Source organism: Syzygium oleosum, unplaced genomic scaffold (assembly GCF_021117445.2).
Source record: "Syzygium oleosum isolate NSW1041296 unplaced genomic scaffold, Sole_v2.1 Sole_v2.19, whole genome shotgun sequence".
In the NCBI taxonomy this organism is placed as follows: domain Eukaryota; kingdom Viridiplantae; phylum Streptophyta; class Magnoliopsida; order Myrtales; family Myrtaceae; genus Syzygium; species Syzygium oleosum.
In genome coordinates, this window is record NW_026607503.1 from 460,690 (window position 1) to 486,539 (window position 25,850).

A 25,850-nucleotide genomic window follows, 5' to 3' on the forward strand; every position below is an offset into this window, starting at 1 on the left:
TGGCCGCTTGAAGCGAGGTCGAGCAAACCCTAGTCGGCCTCTGCCTGGGGTTGTCGAGACCCCGACAACCACTAGACTGTGACCACTGGCCCCGCACGTGGTGCTGGTGCTTGTCAGGGTTGGTGGTTTCTCTCTCTTTTCGATTCCAAATTATACGCTTAACCTCTCGATCGATTTATTATGAATTGCATTGTATCGAGTTTTCATGCAAAGCAATCTCATGCATCTCTGGTTAATTTTCATCTACCAAAACTTCTTGTATGCTCGAACATTGCATCTTTCCATTGATTCTCTTCTCATTTCGCTTTTCGTTAATCGTTGCAGTAGTTGACACTCGACTCCCTCCGGCAGGCACGAGGCATGATGGCAAAACCAAACACAAGGGTGACACAGAGGACTACGCCTTTCGATCCAATTATAAAGAGAGGCAAGTAGCTTTGCTATTTCTTTATTTAGGAGAAATAATATGATATGGGTGAATAAAAAAATTCATGTTCCATGTGAAATGATTGGGTTATGCAGAGCGATTTGGGATTGCCTGTCCAAATGCAGAGTGATCTTCTGGTCAGAAACATGATTGGTGTATTTTCTTTGCATAAAGCATGCCAATTGGCTTATTATTGCATGCTTTTTCTCAAACCCTTCCATAAATCAAAGGCTCTATTAATAGTTCCAACCAATCACACCATAGCGATAATCCAAACGAAGACGACTGCTATGGAATCAACTCATCAGATGATAAAGAATGATAAAACCACCCGGAGCATATGGTCTGTCAAGATTGCAGCAGCAACACGATATTATAACAAAACAAGGCAAACAAAATACCGTTCAATCACTGTACACCATAATAGCACGTGCACTCGCTATTCACCAATGCCGTAGCACTTTTCTTATAACTACATGAATATCACCGTACATTTACGCGCATCTGTCTTATAAATGGGCATATGCCTTCACTCGCTTACTTGAGAACCCTTTTTTCAGAGTAGAACTTTTACATCGTAACTCTTGTAATTGTAGAAGAGTTCTCTTTGAACATATCATTTACCATTTCTTTCGTAACTTTCTTATCAATTTAATATCAATAACACCATCTATGTTGATGGTTTTATCTTCTATCTTACAACATCTATTATTTTATTTCCCACAGTTATTGATCACTCATTGTAACTACACGAATATCATTGTACAATCAAACGTATTTGTAGTTTAAATAGGCATATGCCTTCACTCACTCACCTCGGGACCCTTTTTTCATAGTAGAACGTTTACATTGTAACTCTTACAACTGTAGAAGAGAAACCCTCCCGGCCTTCCCCTCTACACTTGTATCTTGAAGTTCTTTGTAAGTTCTAAATTGACAAATCATTTACCATTTCTTTTGTAACTTTCTTAAAGGACAAATGGCTGTGATTGAACAGTGATATCCGTGTAGTTACAGTAAAAGTGCTACAATAAAAGACAGTGAGTGATCGGCAACTGCAGAAAATAAAACAGTAAACGCTGTAAGATAGAAGGTAAAAACCAACCACGTAGATGGTGATGCTGATATTAAATTGGTAAGAGAGTTTCAAACGAAATGATAAGTGATTTGTTCGAAGAGAACTTACAAAGAACTTTGGTGCATTTTAGAGTTTCTCTTTTATAATTGTAAGAGTTACAATGTAAAAGTTCTACTCTAAAAAGAGGGTTCCGAGATGAGTGAGTGAAGGCTGATGCCTATTTATAGGACAAATGCGCATGATTGTACAGTGATATCTGCTTAGTGCTAGTGTAAAAGTGAATAGTACAGCCAGTGTTGTTATAGTATTAAGTGATTTCGCTATAATGATTGAGCAGTGTTTGTCCGTCGTATATAAAATATATATGTATGTATAAAGGTCTACACATGCTAATGATTTCCCAACTGATGATACGGAACACCCATTTGCTTGCACTTAACCATGTAACTATTTAATCTAAATTTTGCGGCTGACACAATTACATTTTTTCGCAATACTTAGATATTGATATGCAGATCTACATATAACTTTTTGTGACTTTCTTATTGTGAATAATATTACAAATTTTGACCGGCTTTTTATTTTTATATGAGTAAAAAAATGCCATTTTTCGAATAAATAAATAATTGCTCGCTCGAGTTTCGCACAATCGTCTATTCTTTTACTCCACCTGCCTATCGAAAATGTTTGCGTGGATGAAAAACTGAGTCTTCCGTGATGGTCAACGCGCGTTAAAAAAGTACGCAAAATTTGTGTTTGACCGTTTATAATTAAGTAGATGTGCATATTTATAAAAGAAAAAATTCCACTTAAATTGTGAATTTCACAAACACTATATACACCAAGAAAAAAGGCAGTTTCGATTCATAAATACAGTAAAAAGACTATTTTTTGACGAACTTGCTTCGCCCGCTTGCTCTCTATAACTTTTGGTCGAATCTCTTTCCCCTAGAATCATGGATGGCTGGCTTGCGACTCGAGCCTAGTCACCTGAAGGTCTTCCGATGCACGTTATCTCTTTCGGTGTCGGGTTAAAGTAGACAAAGAATAATGCATCTGGCCGAAAGAACGACACTCGGAAAAAGAACAAGAGCATGATGATCGGTTCAAAATAAATCCCAAAAGAGGTGATGAAATTAACCCGACGTGCACAGGTAGTGGCAAAGAGGGTTGCCACAAGTTTTGGGGGAGCCCCACCTTTTTCCAAGTCAATCGTAATCAAGAGCTCAACAAAAGAGAAAATTGACAAAACGAAAAGGGTAATTGGAAGACAAAGATGGGTCAGCAAAGCAATCAGATTGGTAATGCTTCAAGCATATGCTTGGGAAGATCCCCCTCTCTCTCTTTCTTTTCCCATTCTCTCTTCCCCTTTTAAAAGCTCAGGAACTTCATCGTTTGTCACTCTCTCCGAGCCCCGGGAATCCCTTTCCCGGCGGCTTCCATTCCCACCCAAAGTCCCCTGCTCTCTCTGCCGGCATCTCTGGCGAAGGGCGGTCGTGGCGCCGAGATCCGCCACGGCGGCGGCGGCGATGACGGATGCTATTTTTTGAAAGAATACTAGCTCTGTTGTAGGCGTTCGTGATTTTGGGCAACTAAAGGACCCTTTGGCATTTCGTTAGTGCATCAGCAGTTACTTTCAGGTTGGTTCGGCCAATGTTCTTTCTTTGTTTCTTCTCTTTCGACTCTAATTTCTAGGTTGGTTTTGATTTTCATGGTTGATTTTGATCATTACAAGCAGTTAATCAGCCCATGGCAGAGGAGGTGAGACATACAAAGGCCAATCACGTTCGAGTTTGTTGTTCCTCGGACCCGGGTGTAATATCATCACAGGTCGATCGTAATGTTATTAGCTGAATCTTCTTGAATCGTGTTTAAATTTCTTCATGATGTCAAAGCTACGAGCCTCTTTGATGAGTTTTACTTTTTATTTTTTGTCAAGATCCAACCCGAGAGAAACATAAAAAATACTTCCAAGCAAAACAAATCCCAAACAGATGCAAAACGAAACAAGGCCCAGGAAACAAAAGAGTACGGCCTGCAGTTATGAGCACACTCTTATCTCAAAAGATCGGATCTATTAAGGTATCAAAAAACAATCGGCGATCAGTGATGAAGACACGTCGAGATCTTCTCCTTCCAGAAACTAGGGCTTGCAGTGTACACCTAGATTCGATGCCCTCAACACAAAGACGGCAACAGCATCTTGAACCACCATAGATCAAACCCTTAAAAGATCTAGATTTAGATCGGGAGAAAAGAAACGGATTTAGATAATCTAAATCTGGAGATGAGAGCTTTTGTCGAATTTTGAAGAAGTCTTACAACCACGTCCCGGGCATCCTACTGGGTAGACTGGTGATGACATTCTCTCGAAGTTTTTAACTGCAAGCAGGTTTATTTGCCACGACGAGCAACAACAATGAGCGAAGAAGATGCCAAACAGAGTGAGAAAAGACTCCCAAATTAGATCATAAGAGAAAAAAAGGGAAATCAAAGCCTAAGAAAAGAAAAACAAAGCAAAGCATGATGAATGATGTGTATGTGGGCCTCATTAGGGCGAAATTGGACGTCCTTCGGCACTTCTAACGTGATAAAACTTTGTGCACTATTCCAAGGAAATGGGGACTTAGATTAGTCTACCGTTAGTCGTAACAGTAGGATTCGATTCTAGTGGGCCGACGAGGCTCGACAGGGCAAAGCATGTAGAGTTTAAAAGGAGGTGGAAGGAAATGAAAGAGCATATGCCCTTATCTGTACTTGTGATGGGGCCTCTGTGCCAGCTCGCACTATGAATTACAACTGGGTGATCAATGTATCAAATTTGTGTATATGCACGGTCGGTTGGCATTAGAAGGGAATAATGATATGCCAAAAATGCATAATCCAGGCCCATCTAAAAGTGGCCTTTGGTCCAATTTGGCCCTCGATGGCCTTGGCAGACCCGTGATGGTCAGCCTCATGATCGGGTCTAGTGATTGCACATGTCCAAACTATTGCGGATCCCATCTCGAGAGGAAAAGGCGAAAAATAGCCAATGGATCAATTGGGACGCACACAAGCCCAAAGACAACGGAAAATAATTCTCCTCCATTGTTCTTCGTCGTGCATTGTATCGACGAATATTATGGATAGATTGTATGTAAACGCAGCGATACATATATATCATAATCCATGTGTTTTGCGGAAAATGACTGATGTGGAAAATATTTTTCAAAAAATGATCGGTTGTATCACTCGAAATAATTAGTCAATGACAAATATTTTATATTATCGATAATAATTCATGTATAAACATTTTTATGAATGATGAAAATATTTTTCGTTCTTCATTTTTGTAAACGATACAGGTAATTATTTTAGGAGAATAATTTCTAAACTAATTATTTTTCTGGAAACAAACGAAGTTTAAGACTCAGTTACAATGCCAATAGTCAACATATACCGATAGTACGAGCCAAAAGCATGACCCTAACAGGCAGAAATTGCCGAGATAAAATACCTTTTTAATTTATTTTTGTATAACACCAAAAATGTTTTCCAAACTATTCATTTTCAATAAAACAACTGGAGCTCGAGTTGCTCACACGTTACTCGATGTCACGGACAGGCTAATATGCACAATGAGAGGGACGAAACGACATCATTTTCTCTTTGGTCAGATCGAAGGGTTTGGACCGATTGAATTATGGCTTCACAAATGAGATGCAAATTATGAAAGAATCGGAAAATTAATTTTTTTTCTCGCACTTTGCAAATCTTAAATATTCAAGATTGCATTCACAATGAGATTGATTGAATGCAATATTAAGGCCCACGAGCCGTCTTATAGCACCATCGATTTATATTTTCGAGTCATGTGTCGAGATCGAAACCTTAATCGAGCTCCACCATTAGCCATAAGAGCTTCGATCCTATACCTCGAATGTTCTTATTTCAATGTCCATTTCATCTCTCTTCTCTAATTTGGGACCAACTAGAACATATGTTAATCTCAAGCCAGTTTAAATGATCGAAAACAACGCCATTTCCGTGCTTTTGAGGAAAAATGACATCATTTAATGATTTACTCGCTATGCACATCAATATTGTTTGCCACGTCTTTTGAGCGGACTGTTTTTTTTTTTAATTAGATGAGTGGACTTTAAGAATGGCTATTTTTATCTCGAGTAAGAGTACATATCTTGTTTGGCACGCTTGAAAATCGAAGCCGAATTTGTTGCAGGAGTACAATGATAATTAACCATAAAAGGTATAAGTCATACACATACTCATATCAACAATATGCCATGATAAAAATATTATTCAGTGAAAAATAGTTTAATTTTTTTATATATAAGGCCGGCGACATGTGAAATTTTATAACATTTATTGAAATTTAAGATTTTTATAAATTCATTTAAAAAAAACCCCAAATATTTTGCTTTTGGTCCGCCTCATCCTATGACAAGTCAACAATCCTCGTCCCATTTATATACGTAAATTTAATCCTAGCCCTCGATACAAGAACCCCCTCAGTCTCAATCGGACGCTCTTAAAGCCGCCAAGTCAGAGATCCGCGAGCTCCCCTTCCATCCAATCAGATCCGATCTCTCACCCCTATATAATCTCTCGACGAACCCTCATTCTTTCTTCATCTCATTCATTCTCAAGATCGCGGCACGCATACGCTTCGATCCACTTCCCTACCATCTCCTTCCTCCAATTTCTCATCCGAATTCCTGATGGCCCCGAAGGCGGAGAAGAAGCCCGCGGAGAAGAAGCCGGCGGAGGAGAAGAAGTCGGCGGCGGCGGCGGCCGAGAAGGGCCCGGCGGAGAAGAAGCCCAAGGCCGGGAAGAAGCTCCCCAAGGAGGGCGGCGCCGCCGACAAGAAGAAGAAGCGGGCGAAGAAGAGCGTGGAGACGTACAAGATCTACATCTTCAAGGTGCTGAAGCAGGTCCACCCGGACATCGGGATCTCCAGCAAGGCCATGGGCATCATGAACAGCTTCATCAACGACATCTTCGAGAAGCTCGCCCAGGAGTCCTCCCGCCTTGCCAGGTACAACAAGAAGCCCACCATCACCTCCCGGGAGATCCAGACCGCCGTCCGCCTCGTCCTCCCCGGCGAGCTCGCCAAGCACGCCGTCTCCGAGGGCACCAAGGCCGTGACCAAGTTCACCAGCTCTTGAGGTGGTGGATCATCTGTGGATTGTGGTGGCGTTTGGTAGATAGGCTTAATTTTTAGCTGATTAGGGTTTAGAACGCAATTCGGCTGTTTCTTTTTCTTTCTTTTTTTTGCGTTTTCCGTTTTTTATAAAGCGTCGTATGAAGTTCGGATCCAGTTGTGAATCACATATGAACGATTGGTCAATGATAGATCTCTCATGACTTTGTTAATTGCTCTTCGACTCCACTTTCCTTGCATCCTCAAGTTCTTTTAACTCTTTTCGAAGTGTGAAATGATCAATCGAAGTTGCATTTCTCTTCTTCTTAATGAAGGTTGTCATGAGAATGGGTATGAATTTCTCAGTCTTTTAAGGTGGTAGTTGTGGGATTGGAAGGTTGGTGGTTTGATTGGAGTATTTTGTGAAACAGCTCTTGTAGGCATCCTTTTAAATGATAATCACCGCCCTTATTCTTAAACTGTAACTCCAATTCATGTATGCCATCCTTTTTACTGGATTGCATAATGTGGAAGTTCAAGTAAAGAAGTTATAGAGGTGCTTGCTGATTCATTATTCAACTAATGGGTCTCTCGGGAATTTGGTTGGATGATTTCTTGCATTTGCTAGGCCCAAGTTCTGTGAAAGACATGTCATCTAAGGTTGATACTGTGATGCAGTGGATTTGCTGTTGCTGCAAAGTTGAGGGCAGCATATGTTCTTCTCTTTGAACAAAAGGGGCGTCTCTTATTTGGTCCTTGATGCCTTTTGTTGAATCATTTTGAAATGACTAATGGCTATCTGAGGCGCTTTCATGATGGGGAATTTTATGGAATGCTTAGAGGGATAATCAGCTATAAAGAAAGGATATTTTGCTAAAGCCCTCCCCAAGCCAAACCAAAAGAAAGGGGTTTTAAGGAAGGTGATTTATGTTGCTATTGCTTACTTGTTTAGGGGGAAATCTGATTTTGGGATGGATTTTAGAATAACCTGTCTGTTGCTGTAAAAACATTTGTGCGGAGTATGATCTACATTTTGGGCTTAAACCCTAAATGTGCGATGTACTTGAGGAAAGTAAGTATGATTTCTTCTCTTCTGAAGACATAAGAAACCTCAAAAGTAAAGTGATGACTCGCAGTATGGACTCAGTCAAGCTCCATTTTCTTTGGCCGGACCTTGTCATTTTTGAACAAGTAAGCATCGTCCCCCAGTTCAGGAACTGAGTTTATAATAACAGTCGGAAAACTATGGCCCCTATTCTTTTAAGTGGTCTGAACTGCTTGCTTCCGAAGATCATCATCATCACACATGGCCAGTCGATCCTGCTGCGAGCTATTTGTCAGTAGTAAAACTCCCTCCCTCTCTCTCTGTCTCCAAGTCATTTATCCTGAGTTAGTCACCCTTTAGTCTCGTGCATATCTAGCTCTGCTTTACTTTTTTCTTTCCAGTATTGTTCCTTTCAAATTATTTAGGATTGTCATGCTACACCTTGGAGAAAGGACTGAGAAGATTACTTTCACCATTCGGCTTAGAACGTCTGGCTTGATCCTTATCAGAGATCAACTTTGAGGTTTTATTGACCTTGATATTTGGTCTTTGTAGCCAGGCTGATCAAAGTACTCAAGTACTGGGAGGCCGAAAGGTTTCGGTTTTGCTGCTTATGAATCAGAGGTCGCAGCGGACAGAGTACTGAAGGCCTCAAACTGAAGGGTATTCTACTTGCTTTCAGGTGCCATTGGACGTGATTGTTTTCTATGAAAATCTTGGTTCCTATCAATTGAATTTGGGTTTACCAATGTTTTCGTAGTTTGTGCAGGAGTAATTTATCTGACAGAAAAATAACATCTGCAGAAATTCTTTTGGGTATAATAAATTTGTGGAGTTCCCAGGTCTCTGTAATACTCAATTCATGTCGAAACTATCTTAGTAAGCCTTTCTTACGCAACTATGGATGACCTGTTGGAGCACGACAATGGGATGTAGCCGGGTGTGATATTTCATGATTTTGAGTCTTGGGCAACAGCTTGTATCTGCAAATGGTTTCTCAATAGAGGGGTGATTACACTATTTTTTTGGTGATTGGTTTGTTGGGAAGCGGTATCAGCCTCATTATCTATTTCTATATCACCCCTTTATATTATTTCAGCGGGTACGTATTCAAATTTGTCCTCTAGCAAGGTAGAGTTTATGATCCATAAGCTGCGTTGCATTAGGTAAAGAAAGAAATCGAAACTCTAGTTAAAGTCTTACTTTGTATTAGAGGTTGGGTAATTGCTGAGTTGTGTCAAGTTTGAAGGACTGAGGAGAAATTGCCTCCTTCGTTGAGAATGCATTTTTCTGTTATTTTGCATATGCAATAAGCTACAGGGAGGGTGTCGAAACTGCTTATGGGTGCCCTAATCTCATTTCCATGATTCAACAATTGTCCTCGTAGTCATACTGCTTATTATGGTAGTGCTCAAATTATTTAGGATGTGATTTGGGGTGGTTCTATTGTATGTGAGGTTGCTTTGCTTAACCATTCACAGGACCGATAATATCAGTATACTTCTGTTGTTCAGTTTGCTTTTCTGCTTCTACTCCGATCTCTCTAGTCCTATGAGCTTAGAGATATGTTCTTTGAGAATTTTTTCTTGAAAAGAAGCTGATCCTGTTCGGCAATCAAGATTCTGTTAATACTCTCTCCTCCTTTTCGAGTAAGCAGCTGTGAGAACTTTTAGTTTGTATGCAGATTGTTCTTTTCAGGTAAGCAGTTGTGAGAACTTTTAGTTTGTATGCAGATTGTTGATGGAAGGCTGATCCTGGTGGAATTGACATGAGCTAGAGTACCTACCCACTCATGCGAAAATGCTTGCCGCTAATTTCGCTTGAAGAGTATTCTTTCCAAGCCGCCAAAATCAAAACGGAAGCAGTGATCCATTTTGCATATATCTCCAGTGGGGTTTGGTCTAGTGTTAATATAACAAGAGCAATGGTCTGCAGACTCTGATGCAGTAATTTGTTTCGGGGTTTAGGTTCTTAAAGTTCAAGGAGAAACTTTGTTGCAATGTGCACCTCTTCTATGGGAACGAGTTTCGGTGTTTGTTGTGCAACTCAAGTGGTGTTTAAGCTTTGTAGTATATGCTGCAATATGTCGAGCAGCATGAACTCGAAACAGTCCCTATTATTAATTCTAGTACTGAATGGACAGTTCATTGCTTCGGTATCCTCTTTTTGGACTATGTCTTGCTCGTGGCCGTGCATCTTCTTGCTCCTTCACATTTATGAAAGAGGTCTCCAAAAAGAAGAATCCTTCTGCTTCAAACTCGATCGACTGGTGGATAATGATCGAGAAGTTCTGGGGAAGAATGTGTTCCTATTGTTCAAATGTTGGACGGTATGATTGAATGGAGTGCTTCCTATTTATATAAGTGTCCTTCTAAATACAACTGTTAATCTTATCTCGCATCTAACGATCGAGATTTATTCTCACAAGCTAATCTCATGTACCAATCTAACATAGGGAAGAATTCGACGGAATATGTTGACATCAACTCACTTTCAGTAATTTAAGAATAGCATAACTGACTTACAAAATCGGTATAACTTAAATTATCTGAGAAATTTATAAAAATTAATGGTCACGTTCAACATCCAATTAGAGTTTATCACATCAGTTAGTTTGCTAATTTTGTAAACTAATAAACCCGTTCGATTCCTTATTTACTCTTTCCCAAGATATGAAAACCCAAAAAATATTTAAATCTTTTATAAAATAAAAAAAATAATTCTGTAAGTGCATTTTCATCGCGGTGTTTATATGTATACTTTTCAAATCTTGCAAGTCTTCAATGTCGAATAAAAGACAAATTGCGAATGTCACAAAAACTTTTAACACCAATTAATTTGCAAAACTCGCCACTAATGTTCCTACAAGTACAATACACTTATATTGACATTTGAAATTATATATATCAATTTTATAATCTTCTGGAATTTTTAAAATGAGTTTCTGAAATTTCGGAAAGGCATGTGGGCCCCCCCTCCCAAAAAATTTTGCGCCGACGCCGGCCCCTAGGAAATTTTCAGTTCCCGCCTCGCGGACGAAACGACACATCCGCAACCCGAGCGGCGGAGCCCCTCGCTTGTATGTAGACGAAATCTGAGCCCTCCACACAAAAGTCCAGTCCGCCTCAGATCCGACGCTCCAGACGCCGCCAGGTCACCCATCCGCATGCTCCCCCTCCGATCCAATCACGTCTCATCTCTTCCTCCTATATAACCTCTTCGCAGCGCCTGGTCATACCTTCATCTCAAGGTTATCCCCTCGGAACTCCGACCGCTTCCGTCGTCTCCCTCCTCCGCGGAAAAGAATCGTTTCTCTCCTCGTCCCCGATTCCATTTCCTCGCCGATCCCTGATGGCCCCGAAGGCGGAGAAGAAGCCCGCGGAGAAGAAGCCGGCGGAGGAGAAGAAGTCGGCGGTGGCGGAGAAGGCCCCGGCGGAGAAGAAGCCCAAGGCCGGGAAGAAACTCCCCAAGGAGGGCGGCGCCGGCGCGGCGGACAAGAAGAAGAAGCGGGTGAAGAAGAGCGTGGAGACGTACAAGATCTACATATTCAAGGTGCTGAAGCAGGTGCACCCGGACATCGGGATCTCCAGCAAGGCCATGGGCATCATGAACAGCTTCATCAACGACATCTTCGAGAAGCTCGCCCAGGAGGCCTCCAGGCTGGCGAGGTACAACAAGAAGCCCACCATCACCTCCCGGGAGATCCAGACCGCCGTCCGGCTAGTGCTCCCCGGGGAGCTCGCCAAGCACGCCGTCTCCGAGGGGACGAAGGCGGTGACCAAGTTCACGAGCTCGTGAGCGTGGGGGTAGGGTTTCCCGTGTTCGATGGATCTGTGGATTGGGGGTGGTGTTTGGTAGATAGGCTTAACTTTTTAGCTTGCTAGGGTTTGGATTCTTCTTGGATGTATTTTGCGTGTTTATGAAGCACTATGTGAAGTTCCGGTTCCTGTTTTTAGATTCTGCCCTGGATGGCGAATGAATGAATGATGATAGATCCATTACAACCCCCTCTTTACCTTATCGTTTGCTCTCGACTCTCGATTTTTGCGGTTGCTTCATGTTCTCTAACTGTTTGAAGTGCGAATGTGGGAAATTAAAGTTGCAATTTTTCATCTTTTCGTTGAATGTTGTCATTCAAATTGGTGTGAATTTCGGTCCACTTCAAGATGGTCGCTGTGGGATTTGAAGGGTTGGTGCGTTCATAGGAGTAATTTGTGAAACAACTGTTTTAGGCTCTGTCTTGAAACCATCATAGCTCGTCCTGATCCTTGGACCGCGCCACGGGGTGCAATTTGTCCAATTCATGAAACACAGCTTTAGTACTTGAGAGCTTGTTCGAAACAAGTCTTAACTGATCGGTTCTTGTGTATTAAGCAAATGACTTGTACAAATGTTTGGTAGGCATCGAGTTTATGTCAAGCCTTAGGAGTTGCATGAGGTGGATAAATCAGGTATAGAATTTGGGGAGTTGCTTATTCGTTCGACTGATGGGGTTTCTCTTGGGAGTGTTCTTTAGATGATTTCTTCCATTTTATAAGGCCTGTGTTGGATGAAAGACATGTCTTTTAAGACTGACACTATGATGTAGTGTGGCTCTGCTGTCGCTTCGAAGTTGAGAGCGGCAACCAGTGTGAAGTTACTCCTCCAGTTCTTTTGGGAGAGAATTGAAGGAAAAAAGGGTTATTTGTTATGATGTATTCGATGCCCATTTGTTGCGCTTTTCGAAGAGACTAATGTTTGATGTGCCTGAGGCGCGCCTTCATGTTGGAAGGAAGTAAATATAACTTCATATATAATCGGGGCTTGAACATTATTATATGCTTGAAGAAAGTAAATATAACTTCATGTCAAACTTCTATCTCTAAACAAGGGAGCACATCAACTAACGGTGACATTTTGAGCAACTTGAGGGCAACGATTCTAGCAATCCAAACGGCATCGTTTTGCTCTTGGACACGGTGTAGTCAAGACCTGTTTCAGATTAGATGCGAGCGATTCGTACGGACAAACTGAAGGAAAATTTATGATTGCGAATTCCATATATAATCGGGGCCTGAACACTATCATATGCATGAAGAAAGTAAATATAACTTCTTGTCAAACTTCTATCTCAAAACAAGGGAGCACATCCCCTAATTTAGGAGCTTAGACATAGTACAATTGGAAAACCTTGAGGCCTATACTTTCCATTCATCGAGCTAGTCAAAGCATAGCTTTAGCTTCAGGACATTTTCCTCACGTTGTCAAACACTCCCAACGCTTCCTGCTCTTCTTGCAACCTCTGTCTGTCTCTGTCTCTGTCTGTGTCTGTGTCTGGCTCGAGGAGACCATCATAACCATCATCCGCACATGGCAAAGCGACTCTGCTCCGAGCTATTCGTCAGCAGTAGGAACTCCTCATCACCCCGAGTTATAGTCGCCATTTACTTCCGTTCTGTTCTGACTCTTTCTGATACGTTTCTTTCTTTCCCCTCTTCCAATAAATTCTAGGATTGTCGTTCTACACCACGGAGGAAGGGCTGAGACGATTGTTTTCGCCATTCGGTTCAATTAAGGAAGGTAAGCCCGGCTCGATCCCTTATCAGAGAGAGCACAACTTTGTTCGACTCACCCACCCTTGAGGTTTGATCGACACATTGGCTGGTGTTTGCAGTCAGGTTGATTAAAGACCCGAGTACTCGAAGGTCCAAAGGTTTCGGCTTCGTTGCTTACGAGTCCGAGGTCGAAGCGGATAGGGCATTGAAGGCCTTGAACGGAAGGGTATTCTTCTTCGTCTCCTCCCCTTTCCTATGCCATTGGACATGATTAAATTTACGGTCACCACGTGCTTGATGGTTTGTCTAGAAGTGATTTATCTCACAAAAACTGAGGTTGGTGAAATTTTCCGGGTATAATGAACTCGTGAAGTTTCCTTGTCTCTGGAATACTCGGGCACGTCGGAACATATTAGGAAGCCTTTCTTTGTTATGGATGAACAGTTGGAGCTTGAGCCTGGAATGATTTTGATCATGGCCAGATGAATATGTCATGACTTGGAGTCTCGGACTAGCTTGATAGCTTCGTGCCCTCAAATGGTTCATTGATATGAGGGGTGGTTGCATTGTCATCTCCATGATCATTTTTTGTTAGAAAGCTAAAATGCCCTTATTCTATATTATGGGTTTGGATTAGTTCAGGTAGTTATGTATTTCTAATGTGTTCTCTAGTAAGATGAGTTGTCACAAGCGTTTAGATACTGGGGGCCATAACTTTTCCTTTTCCACGGAGTTTCTGATCGATAAGCGCTGCGGTTCTATGAAACTCTTCTTTCCCAATACGGCAACGTTAGGCAAAATGAAATAGGAACTCTGGTCAAATTCTTACTAGGTATTTAAGTCATACAGTCACTGAATTGTTTCAAGAATGAAGGAATGGGAATAAATTGCCTCCTAGATTGAGGAGGCATTCTTCTGTCATATCGAATTGTGCTACATACACAATGTGAAGTGTGTCGTGACGGCTTATTATGCCCTGCTCTCGTATCCAACATTGAGCAAGTGTTCTCATAGCCATGACGTCTTATATTGAAATTATGCAGAGTGCTCCAATTATTATGGCTGCTGTAATTTAGGGTGGCTCTATTATATATTATGGATGAAGTTGCTTTCTTCCATCTTTTACGAAATCTAATGTACTCTTATTTAGTTCTGCTTCTACTTTGATTTCTTACTCATTCTCCGTACTTTGAGAGAAATGTTCCTTGCAACTGTTTTTTCTTGAAAAGAAGCTGAAACATCGACATCCTTCTGTTGGGCAATAAAAAATCCAGTGATTCTCTCGCTTCTCCAAGTTGGGCTGGACTGAGTATGCACTTGTGAGAACTCAAGCTTAACGATTCGTGTTGATATTGTATGCAGATTGTTGATGGAAGGCTGATATTCGTGGAATTTGCACAAGCTAGAGGGCCTGAAAAGGCTGCCGACTCTCGTGAAGATGCATCAGGCTAGTATTGATTGAAGAGTTCCTTCCGAGGCACCAAAAGGATAATGGAGTCGCAGATCCTTTTCGCATAAATCTCCAGTAAAGTTTCCTGACGTGCTAATAAGAGCAAAAAAGATTAGGATCTGATGCTGATAGTTACATGTAAAAGATTAGGATCTGATGCTGATGGTTACATGTAAAAGATTAGGATCTGATGCTGGTGGTTATATCGACCTTCAATGGGACTCATTCACTGCAGTCAGGTTCTCAGGTTTTCGAGACAAAACTTGATTGCAATGTGCATTATTTCTTCGAGAATGATTTTTCTTTCCTCCTTTCAATAGAATGAAACTTCCATTACTTAAGAAACAAGAATATGCCAAAGCAATGTTGACGCACCAACAAAAACAATCAGTGAATTTTCCTATGGATCATCTGAATGGCATATTCGCTTTGCGCTTCAGCAGGACGTGTTCCGCGCTTGACTCAGCAACTTGTGCAGTACTCTGCCCCTATTTACTGAGAGTTTTTTTAGGCACAATGCGTAGGGTGCACCCAATACATCCTCCGTCCTTGGATTTGGTGGACATAAGTCCTTCGATGCAACTAATGTTCTCTCCCATTTCGTGCAATGTAGTTTCGTTTGTGCTGGAAATTCTAAAATTTAGAGTATCTATTCCAGGCCATTTGAATTGATAACTGAGGATTGCGGACCTAATTAGCCTTCAATTTCCGGAGAAACTCCTATTCGCCTCTCGCAAAGGGTTAGCGTGCTGCCTGCAACGGCAATTCTTTACCCAAAAGCTTATATCAGTTTTTATGGAAGATCGAGGAACAAGTTCATCGCTGTTTCTCAGACATCATATGGATTTCCTCAATCAGATCCAGCACTCTCGCCTTGCAGCATCTTCACAAAGAGAATCTCTAAACAAGGGCAACTCCGTCTTGTCTTCCACTGCAAAATAGATATGTAACACATCTGCGTGGGGTTTAACCCCAGGGGCAAAGTTGCACACCCATTCCTCCATGAGAACATGATTATGTCTAATTTGCAATCTCTCTGGTGTTAGAACTTTTAGAATGTCATATTTCGTCCAAGGAGTATGAACTCAAAAGCAATAATACCATTCATCTTACTAAACAAACTGTTCTTTGTTTGGGAATCCCTTTTTGGACCACGTCTTGATTTTGTTTATCATTTCAAAACATGCTGATCTTCTTGTTTGCCGACAATTATGAGAGGTCTTCAAAGAGAAGATTTTCAAAGTTCTTCCTCGAAACTTGACTGATAAGTAGAAAGGTAGTTCAGTTATTCATTCAAAAACACAGAGATCCTCACAAACCCTCCCAAATAACCAAAATGACATTGCTCTTGTTCATAGACATTGCTCCAAAACTACAATGTCTAGTATGGGAGTATAATTTTTCCTTTAACAAGAAGCAAGAGTTGCACCACCAAATAATCTAGAATGCATATTAAGACCTTGCTCGCTGCCTGGGACAGTGAATACACACAGTCACTGCATTCTTCAAATTTAGAGACATAGAAAAGATACTTCATTGAGCCTACGATGAACGCTTCCTGAATGTAATGATTGAATTGATACTCGGAGACTAGATTGCTGTGCTTCTCCCTCACAAGAAGCTCCCACATTCACGTGTCCTTGCATCTATGAAGCACTTCCTTAAAATTGACCACAATGTGCTTACAAAGAAAGAAAGATGCAGTCAGACTCAGAATCTGCATCTTTCCAACTTTACTGCAATGTTTGTTTTCTGGTCCCCATCATGAATGAGGAATATATGAAACTGGAAAACATCAATGCCTCTAGTATTTACTCTATCACTTGATTGAATCAGTCATCAAATCCACGAAATAACTAGATAAATCTCCAAAGCCTTTTCCTTAAGAACCGCAGTCGATGATGGTCTTAAAAGCCTCACCACCTAATGCATATTTTACCCAGCTACAGTTGAGACCTCCAGAGTAAAACAATGCAATACTGCTCTCATTTGATAAACCTAGCAGTTTTATCATAAAGATAGGTAAATTAATTGTAGTGCACAGCGAATGAAAACCGATTCCTTGTGTTGTAGCATGGGAGGGATCAGCTCCTCAAATAATAATGCATTTGAAAGTGCTTTCATGAAATCGACATGCAATCCCAGCATCCCTTTACTTTAAATCGACACAAATATCATTAATCTAGGACGAGAATATAAAGTAAAATTTCAAAGAATGTTAGTAACCTGCTAATGCTATAGACATGAGGAAGCAGCCATTTGCTAATTTGAAGTATCAGGCCCAGATTCACTGTTCATACGTTTATTGAGAAAGAGGAATGGGAGAGAGAGAGAGAGAGACCTTTATTACTCGCTTGATCGAAAGAAAAAATCGATACAGGTAAATTGTACTGACACATGAGAAAATAGAAGAGGCCACCTTCAATTCCTGTACCACCATCCAATTTGCTTTCACAGGTTTCATGAAGTGTGGCCGTATGGAACATTCAGTCCAGTACAAACAAAAGATCATCAGCTAAATAGCAGTCCATGCAAGTGAAAGAAACTTACTTATATCAATACTAAGATCATCATAGTCCGCCATTTCTCTTCTGCGCATAGTGTACACGAATGTCCCTTCCGTCTAATGACTGCCATGAGAGAATCTAATCAGTACCAGTTTTGTACATTGAAAATGGACTTAACACACTGACAACTGTTAACAGTAATATAAGTAAGTCGGAAATAACTTGCCTTTCCATCCATTTCATTCAGAGCTGTGCTGGCCGCAGCTTCAGATTGGAACTGCACAAACCCATACCCTTTGGATTTTCCACTCACGTGATCACATATCACCTTAACTGCCAAAACCATCAATTTAGTTACCTCAACAAAAGTTCAAGCCACCATGAGAAGAGAACAAATGGAGTTCAAATCTCTCTCCTGACATACCTTCAATTATATCACCAAATTGGCGAAAAGCATCCTTTAGAACAGGTTCGTTAGTATCATAAGAAAGTCCTGCAGCTCGAACAACACTGACTTTAAGAGAGCAAACAACAACAAAGCTCAAAGACTGTCCGTAGAATAGTTTGGCATGCACACACACTTAATTCATCTACCAGTAAAGGATTCCAACAACTTGGCTGAGCCTTGGCATACACATGCTTCACAGATCGTCCAGACATAACCGGCATTCGAAAGAAGAAGAATAAAGCATTCGCTGATTCGTGAACAAAAGAAGGAACATGTTCAAAAGCAATTGTTTCGAAAAGCCATACAGTTCAAAGAAGAGGCACGTGACATATCTTCAGATGTCCGGGTTCCGCGGCCTTATGCGAGCCCAACACTTGTTTAGCTCATACACGGCGAAAACAGATCGAGTTCGACGTGACATTCATGAACATTGGAAGATACACAAATGTTCAAGCATAGGTATATTCAGCCCACCTTATGCCTACTAACTTGCTTCGATGTTCACGCTCAACAGAGCACATTTCACAATAAACCCAGTAACCCACAGCCCGGTCTGAACTTTGAAACGTAGCGTTCTCTCTATCATCAGCAGTAAGGTCAAGCACAAACACGGCCAAATTCGGCATAGCATGGCATAGTTCTCAAATGGGACATCAACTTTCAATCGCAATTAAAAACAGAGTAAACAGAGGGAACGTAAAGATCAGAACGGAATCGATTCGAAACGGACGTGGAAGAGCAAAAATTTAAAAGAAAACCCGGGCAGGGATCAAGAAAAGGATAAGAGGGTGAAACCTCCGACGAACAATTTGGTGCAAGAACCGCGAGACAATATCCCTCCGGCGAGCGGAGAGGCACGTGAGCGACGAGCAATGCGAGCACCTAAACCCTGCATCGTACCCTCAGAGCCTATCAAAGCGACTCCTTGAGATTTGCAGTATAACTGAAACAACTGAAACAAGTTTTGTTTTTTTTTTTTACTTACCCGTTGAAGAAATTACCGCGTTCGTTTGTTTTGCTAATTTCCGCCATTAAAGCATCTGAAAAATTAAACCAATTCTCCTAAACAATCTAGTCTTATCTGTCTTTCGTGAAATAATCAGAACCTTAATAAGAAAAGGAGATATCGTACTATGATGTTTTCGAAGATTTCATCAAACTTTCCGTTATACTTCGTTAACCTCGAAACTTTCGACTATTTCAATCATTGAACATTTTGTTAAAGTTTTACCAACTTCTCCCTAATTAATATATCGATTGTTTTTTGTTTGAAATCAATTTTTTCCACAAGTTAAACAAAAGAAATGAAAATTAGAGTATGAAAAAATGAGAAAAAAAATGGATTTGTACAATCTCATTTTGGTAATGTCACAATGTTAAATTTTAGAAGAATTGAAGATGTGAATATACCAATAAGAATTGGCAGTAGGGCTGGTTTGCCCTCCCTTAAACATCCTAATGACATTCATTTTGCATGTGGAACTCCAAACTACAGATTGGCAGTGGCGGAGCATGGTGCAATACAGAATGAGATGTTTGGTGAATGGAAAGAATTCCGAGACGATGATGATTCATGTGCTAAAAGAAGTTTCGGGATAATTTAGTTGATGCAAACTATGTTTTTTTCACTTCCCACTTATCTGCTGGGATTGCTAGTTGGGTTATTGGGTGTTTGTAGAGACATTATTGAGGGATTAATCCCAAACTGTCAAAGGCTACTACATGAATGTAACACATAACCCCGTTGTTTTTTTAATATCCTCCTAAAGGCACTGATTTATCAATCAGTGCCTTTACCTCCCACCGTGGATTTCCTGGTGCAGAACATGACAAACCTGTTATCTGAACATCAGTGTTCTGCAAATAGGAAAGTCTTTTACATGTTCCTTCGTTGCATTTCCTGTGTCATAAAAGTACTCTTGTTCTTAACACAGGTAATCCGAGTGTCGATACCGAAACTGATAAAAATATACCGTCCTGCGTTGAATGAAATTCATCCTCAACCTCAATCTTTGAGATCAAAGCGGTCCCATCCATATAACTTTCTGAAATTGCAATGAAGCTGTTCTCTTGAACATGGAGAACAAAACCACAGTAAGAATCGTGGTTTGTACAAATTCTTCACAGAAACTACAGTGTTTTTAACTTCCGCAAGGTCATCGACAGAAACACTAAAACCTCATGACCGCACCCTCACGACCGCAACATCTCACGGTTGCGTTTAAGGATATACTATACCAAACTTTAGGATGTTGCGGCTTTAAAATATGAGTCAGTGAACCACATGGACTACGGCATCATAGGCCAGCTACACCACATCACGACCATAGAGATGCTCAAACAATCACTAAGCAACTTCTGTCACCGCATCCTAATCTAAATCTGTGTGAAACAGATTCCTACGCATTCCAATTTGATGCCATGCCTTCTAGAGAACAATCATCAAGTGCAGCGGGCATTTTACGCCCTCTGACTCCGCAGATTCCACAACAATATCAGCTTCCCTCCACAATCTGCTTGGAGGATCAACGCTTATGCTCCCTGCATGAAGTAAAAGATGCTGCATGACAATCCATCTTGCCAGAACCCTCTTCGTAGAATAACCGAGATAAACAGTGTAGATTATAGTAGATCATAAAGCAATTTCAGCTTCCCGAGGAAAAAATCACGGATATGATGACAAGATCACCTCTTGTATAGCAAACATTGTGTTTTTGCACCTATTCCATGGAAGGAACTATTAGTCCACATACAAGCCCAACCAGTCATTCTAAAAAAACGTTCATTCATCACAGGCCTAAGACATTTAGGCCCGTTTGGCAACATGCCAAATAGTGAAAATTTCTGTTCTTTTGTTTCCAGAATCAGTTTGGGAACAGAAATTCGTTTGTTAAAATTTTTGTGCCCGGGCACAATTTTGTAAAAAATTGATCTCAGAATCAGTTTTGGAACATAATCAAGAAGCAAAAAAAAGTAGCTTCTTGATTCTGGAACAATTTTTCCGGAATTGATTCTTCTTGGTTTTCTTCTTTCTTTTTTATTTGTTCTTCATCTTCTTCCCGGCCCACTGCCAGCGACCGGCCACCGGCGACCGTCCACCGGCGACTGGCCAGGGCCAGCAAGGGTGGCCCTTGTCGCCCCCGGTGACGGCGAGGTCGGCCTTGCCCAGATCTGGCGAGGTCGAGTCTTGCCCGGCCTCGCCGTCGCGAGGAGTGGCGACAGCGAGGTCGGCCTCGCCTTGGCCTGGCGAGGTTCGACCTCACCGTGATCTGGTGAGGCCGACCTCGCCGTCGTCGGGGATGGCGACGGTGAGGTCGGCCTCACCAGATCTGGGCAAGGTCGAGCCTCGCCCGACCATCGCGAGGCCGACCTCGCCGTCTCAAGGGGTGGCGACGGCGAGGTCAGCCTCGCCTTGGCCTGGCGAGGCTCGACCTCGCCGTGGGAAAAAAAAAGAAAAAAAAAAGAAAGAAATATTAAAAAATTCAAAATATTATAAATAAAAAGAAATTTTGTGTAGTTACCAAACGCATTTCTGTTCTTTTTCTATTCTAAGAATAGAAATTTTGGGCAGTTACCAAACGCCTTCAAATGCTTAGAAATTGTTCCCAGGCACAGAATCAAAATGAATCATTTCTGACCAGAATCTGTTCCCGGGCACAGAATGGTTGCCATGTGCACTCTTAATATATTCGACCAAAAAAAAAAAGACATTTAATATAATGTTTTGATATTCTAGAGACATGGAAACTTCATATCCAGAAAACGCGGTACTTGCATTCATCTTTGTGAGATAAATCACTCCAAGAGGAACTATCCAACACTTGGTGCCCACAAACAAAAGATCTCTCAACTGAAAACAGACATATCATCCAATAGCATTGAAAAGGAAGAAGAGAAGAATTCTCGGCTATTCACGGTTTTAAACATCATGTGGCTGACCTTCGACTTGTACGCAGCAAGTCCCAAAAAAAGACCAAGCTACGAATGATAACTAGTCAAACTTACTTAAAAAATAGCTGAATTATTCTAAATTAACAGGATCTGGACATACCTTTAGTTCCCGACCCATGTCTCGGTTCCATGCTTGGAAATCCACATATCATTCCACTATGATCATGCAAATGACATTTTAACCAATCTCGCATCATTACGAGAAAATGAATTCGAAATTGGAAAAGCTTGCTTTTCTTTATGCCCCAATCCCTCAAATTTCATAGCTGTTTCGTGCCAACTCTTTTTTGGTGCTTAGCCGCATTCCTCTGACAAATAAATATACAGCAGTGAGGACTATAATGTCTAAAATGATTGATGAGAGGTGGACATATGCTTTGAAACTCTAAATGCTACTTATAAGGAAACAAATCCAGAAGAAACTCAACATCCATGCAATCTGTAAGTCTTGACCTTCACTGGTCCAAACCAGCCAGGGCAAAAAGAAAAGAAACGGGAAATGCAAAACCTCACCTGTACATCTGGACAGAGAGATGTAAAGATTTCACCGTAGCAGTGAATGCCCTCGTGTTGAGCCATTTGCTCAGTCCTGAGATTACAGGTAAGTGACTACATGTACGATCACATGTGAAAAATAAGAGAAACATGCAGGTGATCGAGCACTCACAAATGTGATGGCCCAGAGAACCACAAAATGCTGTTATATGCATAATGAATGTTTGAGGTTCACAATTGAAGGTACCAGCTAAATAATTAATTCAGGCAGGGAAAGTTGGCACACATTTCACGCGGGAACGTGTACCATCATATAAGATAGTTTTAATCACCATAGCCTAAGGATGAACATCATCCTTGAATTCTAGAATTCATCTTTTTCTTGCCTGTTAGTATACAGGATTAGTCAATCCTAAAAAGAAGGAAGGGGAAAGTAGAAAAGGAGTTACTTGATCGCAGACTTGATTGGAATGCTAAAACCAAGAAAGAGCAGCGCTTACCTGGACCCTTAGGTTCTGATCCAAGTACAGTAGATTGCCGCACATGATAACTTCGCAGCCATAGCTCACAAAGGACCCCATCTTGGGTTCATTTAACATTGAATAGTTCAATCTACTGCATCTTATGGTAAAATGTTAAAAGAAGCTCCATGGCTGAGATTACTATACGTGACCCGATTTGGTGTCACACCCCTTCTTATCATATCATCCCGCAATTCAAAAGCTTTCTTAAGGTTTCCAGTCACGCAACAACCATAAATTAAGAAATTATATGCTATTGTATCTGGCTTCAGACCCTTACTCAGCATATTTTCCCATAATTTGATTGCTTCCTGTAAATGACCCCTTTTACAATAGTTGTAAATCAAGGTTGAATAAGATATACAATCTGGAAAGATGCCATTTGCAGTCATCTCAACTAGAAGTTCAGAAGCTTCTCGAATTTTAGCCAATCTGCAGAAACCACGGATCAGCATATTGTAAGTGGTGGAGTTTGCCAAAGACCCTTTAAGCATTGCTTCGTGCAGCTTTGCAGCATTTTCCATATCACCTGTTATTGTCAAGTGGTCGAGAAAGCAACCATATGTTACATGGTTCGGGAGGGAATTAGAAGCTAGCATTTCCTTTAGAAGGAGCTCAGCTTTATCTATGAATCCCGCCTTACATAAGCAATCTATTAGGACAGTGTATGTCACCACATTCGGGCTACACCCTTCTCCAATCATCACATCCCAAAAACCGAATGCCTCCTTCAAGTTCCCTGCTTTGCCATAAGCATCAATCATGCTGGTATATATTACGCTATCAGGCCTTAAACCAAGATCGTGCATCTCCTTTAGGACACACAGTAACCTCCTTACCTCATGCTTTTTGAGAATTCCGTATATAAGTACAGCATAACACACAAGATCCACATTTATACCTCTTTCAACCATCTCAGAAACAATTGTCATTGCCTCCTCTAATCTTCCTTCTTTGCAAAATCCATGTAAAAGTGTACCATAGCACATCTCATTTAACCTAATATGCTGGTGGCATAGGTTATCCAAAAAGTTTTTGGCCTCAGTTACTCTACCAATCACACAAAGGCCACCGATTAAGGACCTATACGTGTATGTGTCAGGCACAAGGCCCCTTTTTTGCATTTCATTAAACAATTCAAAGGCTCTAACGACATTGCCTACCTTGCAGTACCCATCAATCATAACATTGTATGTTACCTCATTTGGGAGAACATTCTTTCCCACCATTTCATCAAATAATTTACAAGCTTCATCAACCCTATTTACACGACACAGACCAGAAATGAGTGCAGTAAAGGTGTATATATTAGGTCCTATACCCTTCCCAGTCATTTCCTGGTAGAGTCTGAATGCCTCATGCATTTGTCCTTCTTTGCAGTATCCGTCAACCAATAACGAGTAAGTTATTACAGTTGGTATATGTCTCTTCTCAGTCATCTCATGAAAGATAGACTTGGCAGCAGACAAATTTCCTAGCTTGCAGTGTCCGCCTATTAAAGAATTGTAGGTATAAACAGTAGCTCTTATTCCTGCCTTGCCCATATTATCAAGAAAATGGAGAGCGGTTTCCAACTCTCCTTTCTTGCTGAAAAAATCAATAAAAATGGTGTATGTAACATCATTCGGAGATGGACCGTCCTTCCTCATCTTATCAAGAAGCGACTTAGCTTGATCCAACTTGCTGATTTTGCACAGACAACTTATTAAACCATTACATACAAACAAGTTAGGCAACACTCCAAGCTTCCCCACTCTATCAACCAAATAATAAGCATCCATGATCTTACCCTTCCTCCTCAGCCCCTCAGTAAGGCCAGAAAGAGCCGCTTCAGTTGGACAAAGTCCCAACTCAAACATTTCATTCATATACTCCAATGCAACCCCATAATCCTGTGCTTTGCAAAGCCCGAGCACTAATGTGCAGTATGTTACAGCATCCGCTTGGAGTCCACCTCTTCTGAGAGAATTCTTGATCACGATGGCATCCCCAATCCTCTGATCCTTGCAAAGCCCATTAATCAACACATTGTAAGGTACTACATTCAACTGACACCCAGAGTGCTCCATCAAACAGATTACTTCTTTGGCTCTCATGAAATCCTTTGTCTCGCACATGCTCCTGATTATCATCGTATACATGTAAACATCTGGCGAGACACCTAAGCTCAGAATAAAATCGAACAATTCCACAACCAGCGGAAACTGCCTGACTTTCACAAGCCCGCTCAAAAGGGCACTCAAAGTCCTCGTTTCTGGCAGCAACTTGTGCTCCGCCGTGAGCTCGAAAACCGCACAGGCATCGAAGACCCTTCCTTTCTGCACATAGCTCTGAATCAACAGATCAAAACCCAGGCTCGAAGCGAACCCGCATTCCTCGTAACACTTGAAGAACTCCCCGAAAACCTCCCTCGGGCTCAGCTCGCGTAGCAGCAGCGTCTGCAACAGCGACGAAGCGGGCCAGAAGAGGTTGCCCTGGACGAGGGCGTGAACCAAGATGCAGAACGACGCGGTCGAGTGGACGAAGCCCCTGTGGAGACCCAGGAAATTGAAGAACCGAAGAGCCAACCGGCAGTCGTCCAAGGTTCCGACCAGCACCCTCTCGACGTGACGGGGCGCCAAGGAGCTCGCGATGAACGGGTTGTCGAGCGCGTCCCGCCAGCTATTCCTCCCCCGGACGATGCTTGCGAGGGTGGCCACGAACCGCGAGTCCCCGTCGTCGTCGCCGTCGCCGGACCCTGCGGAGGCTGCGCTGCAAAAGGGTCTCGACGGGGCCCGAAAGCAGAGGCCGAAGATGGGTTTTCGCGAGCGAGCGAGGTTCTTCATTTTGGCGCACTGATGGGACGAAGAGCGTCAGCCATTGATGGGGGTTGCGGCGCTTGCGACGGAGCTGCACGATTCGCTCGTGTTTGCGCAGGCGTAGGAGAAGATCGATCGATCGATCGTCCATTCGCCGAAGGCGTAGCTGAAGCGAAGCGAAATCGTGGGCTTTGAAATGGCCCAAATAGGAGAAAAAAAGGCCCCCAAAAAATAAATTTTATCAATTTCTCTATTTTTTATTTGTCTCTCTATATATAAAATCAAACTCGATATATATTTCACTTTTATTTTTTAAGTTCTAAGATAACGATGTGTCTTTAAGATGTATAATCCCATATGTCTTTCGCAAATCAAAATCGAATTCGAAATCCGATCCTCTCCCCTTTCTTTTTTGTTCAGTCGGAGGAACATAGAAAGTTTACAAGTAAAGCA

At 41.6% G+C, this 25,850-nt stretch overlaps 4 protein-coding genes and 1 long non-coding RNA gene across 8 annotated transcripts; 3 read left to right on the plus strand and 2 right to left on the minus strand.

Moving 5' to 3' along the window:
- The first annotated feature begins 2,782 nt into the window (after positions 1–2,782).
- LOC115670539 (uncharacterized) lies at positions 2,783–3,399 on the plus strand. The gene is made up of 2 exons (XR_004004507.2): positions 2,783–3,145; positions 3,244–3,399. It is a non-coding gene; the product is annotated as an uncharacterized LOC115670539 (long non-coding RNA).
- Positions 3,400–6,143: 2,744 nt separating this feature from the next.
- Positions 6,144–11,697, plus strand: LOC115670239 (histone H2B-like). Its single transcript, XM_030591461.2, has 2 exons — positions 6,144–6,666; positions 11,059–11,697. Exons 1-2 carry the CDS (start codon positions 6,227–6,229, stop codon positions 11,489–11,491), a joined length of 873 nt encoding a protein of 290 aa, XP_030447321.1. The 5' UTR covers positions 6,144–6,226; the 3' UTR covers positions 11,492–11,697.
- Positions 11,698–12,753: 1,056 nt separating this feature from the next.
- LOC115670238 (organelle RRM domain-containing protein 6, chloroplastic-like) lies at positions 12,754–14,971 on the plus strand. The gene is made up of 4 exons (XM_030591460.2): positions 12,754–13,079; positions 13,184–13,252; positions 13,347–13,453; positions 14,590–14,971. The coding sequence occupies exons 1-4, from the start codon at positions 13,043–13,045 to the stop codon at positions 14,677–14,679; spliced, it is 303 nt and encodes a 100-aa protein (XP_030447320.1). The 5' UTR covers positions 12,754–13,042; the 3' UTR covers positions 14,680–14,971.
- Positions 14,972–15,920: 949 nt separating this feature from the next.
- Positions 15,921–18,675, minus strand: LOC115670236 (glycine-rich RNA-binding protein 2, mitochondrial-like). 4 transcript variants are annotated; one of them, XM_056319994.1, is made up of 5 exons: positions 18,428–18,579; positions 17,609–17,677; positions 17,411–17,517; positions 17,228–17,307; positions 15,921–16,358 (listed from the first exon to the last, which is right to left on the minus strand). In XM_056319994.1, exons 1-4 carry the CDS (start codon positions 18,525–18,527, stop codon positions 17,248–17,250), a joined length of 336 nt encoding a protein of 111 aa, XP_056175969.1. In that variant the 5' UTR covers positions 18,528–18,579; the 3' UTR covers positions 15,921–16,358; positions 17,228–17,247. The 4 variants fall into 4 exon arrangements, with proteins under 4 accessions (XP_056175969.1, XP_056175967.1, XP_056175968.1 ...); XM_056319992.1 differs by lacking the exon at positions 15,921–16,358 and adding an exon at positions 18,618–18,675 and having other exon boundaries at positions 16,916–17,307; positions 18,428–18,541; XM_056319993.1 differs by lacking the exon at positions 15,921–16,358 and adding an exon at positions 16,916–17,105.
- A 989-nt stretch (positions 18,676–19,664) lies between these two features.
- On the minus strand, positions 19,665–25,490 carry LOC115663594 (putative pentatricopeptide repeat-containing protein At5g59900). Its single transcript, XM_056319990.1, has 3 exons — positions 22,097–25,490; positions 21,684–21,891; positions 19,665–20,173 (listed from the first exon to the last, which is right to left on the minus strand). The coding sequence occupies exon 1, from the start codon at positions 25,422–25,424 to the stop codon at positions 22,701–22,703; it is 2,724 nt and encodes a 907-aa protein (XP_056175965.1). The 5' UTR covers positions 25,425–25,490; the 3' UTR covers positions 19,665–20,173; positions 21,684–21,891; positions 22,097–22,700.
- Positions 25,491–25,850: the final 360 nt, after the last annotated feature.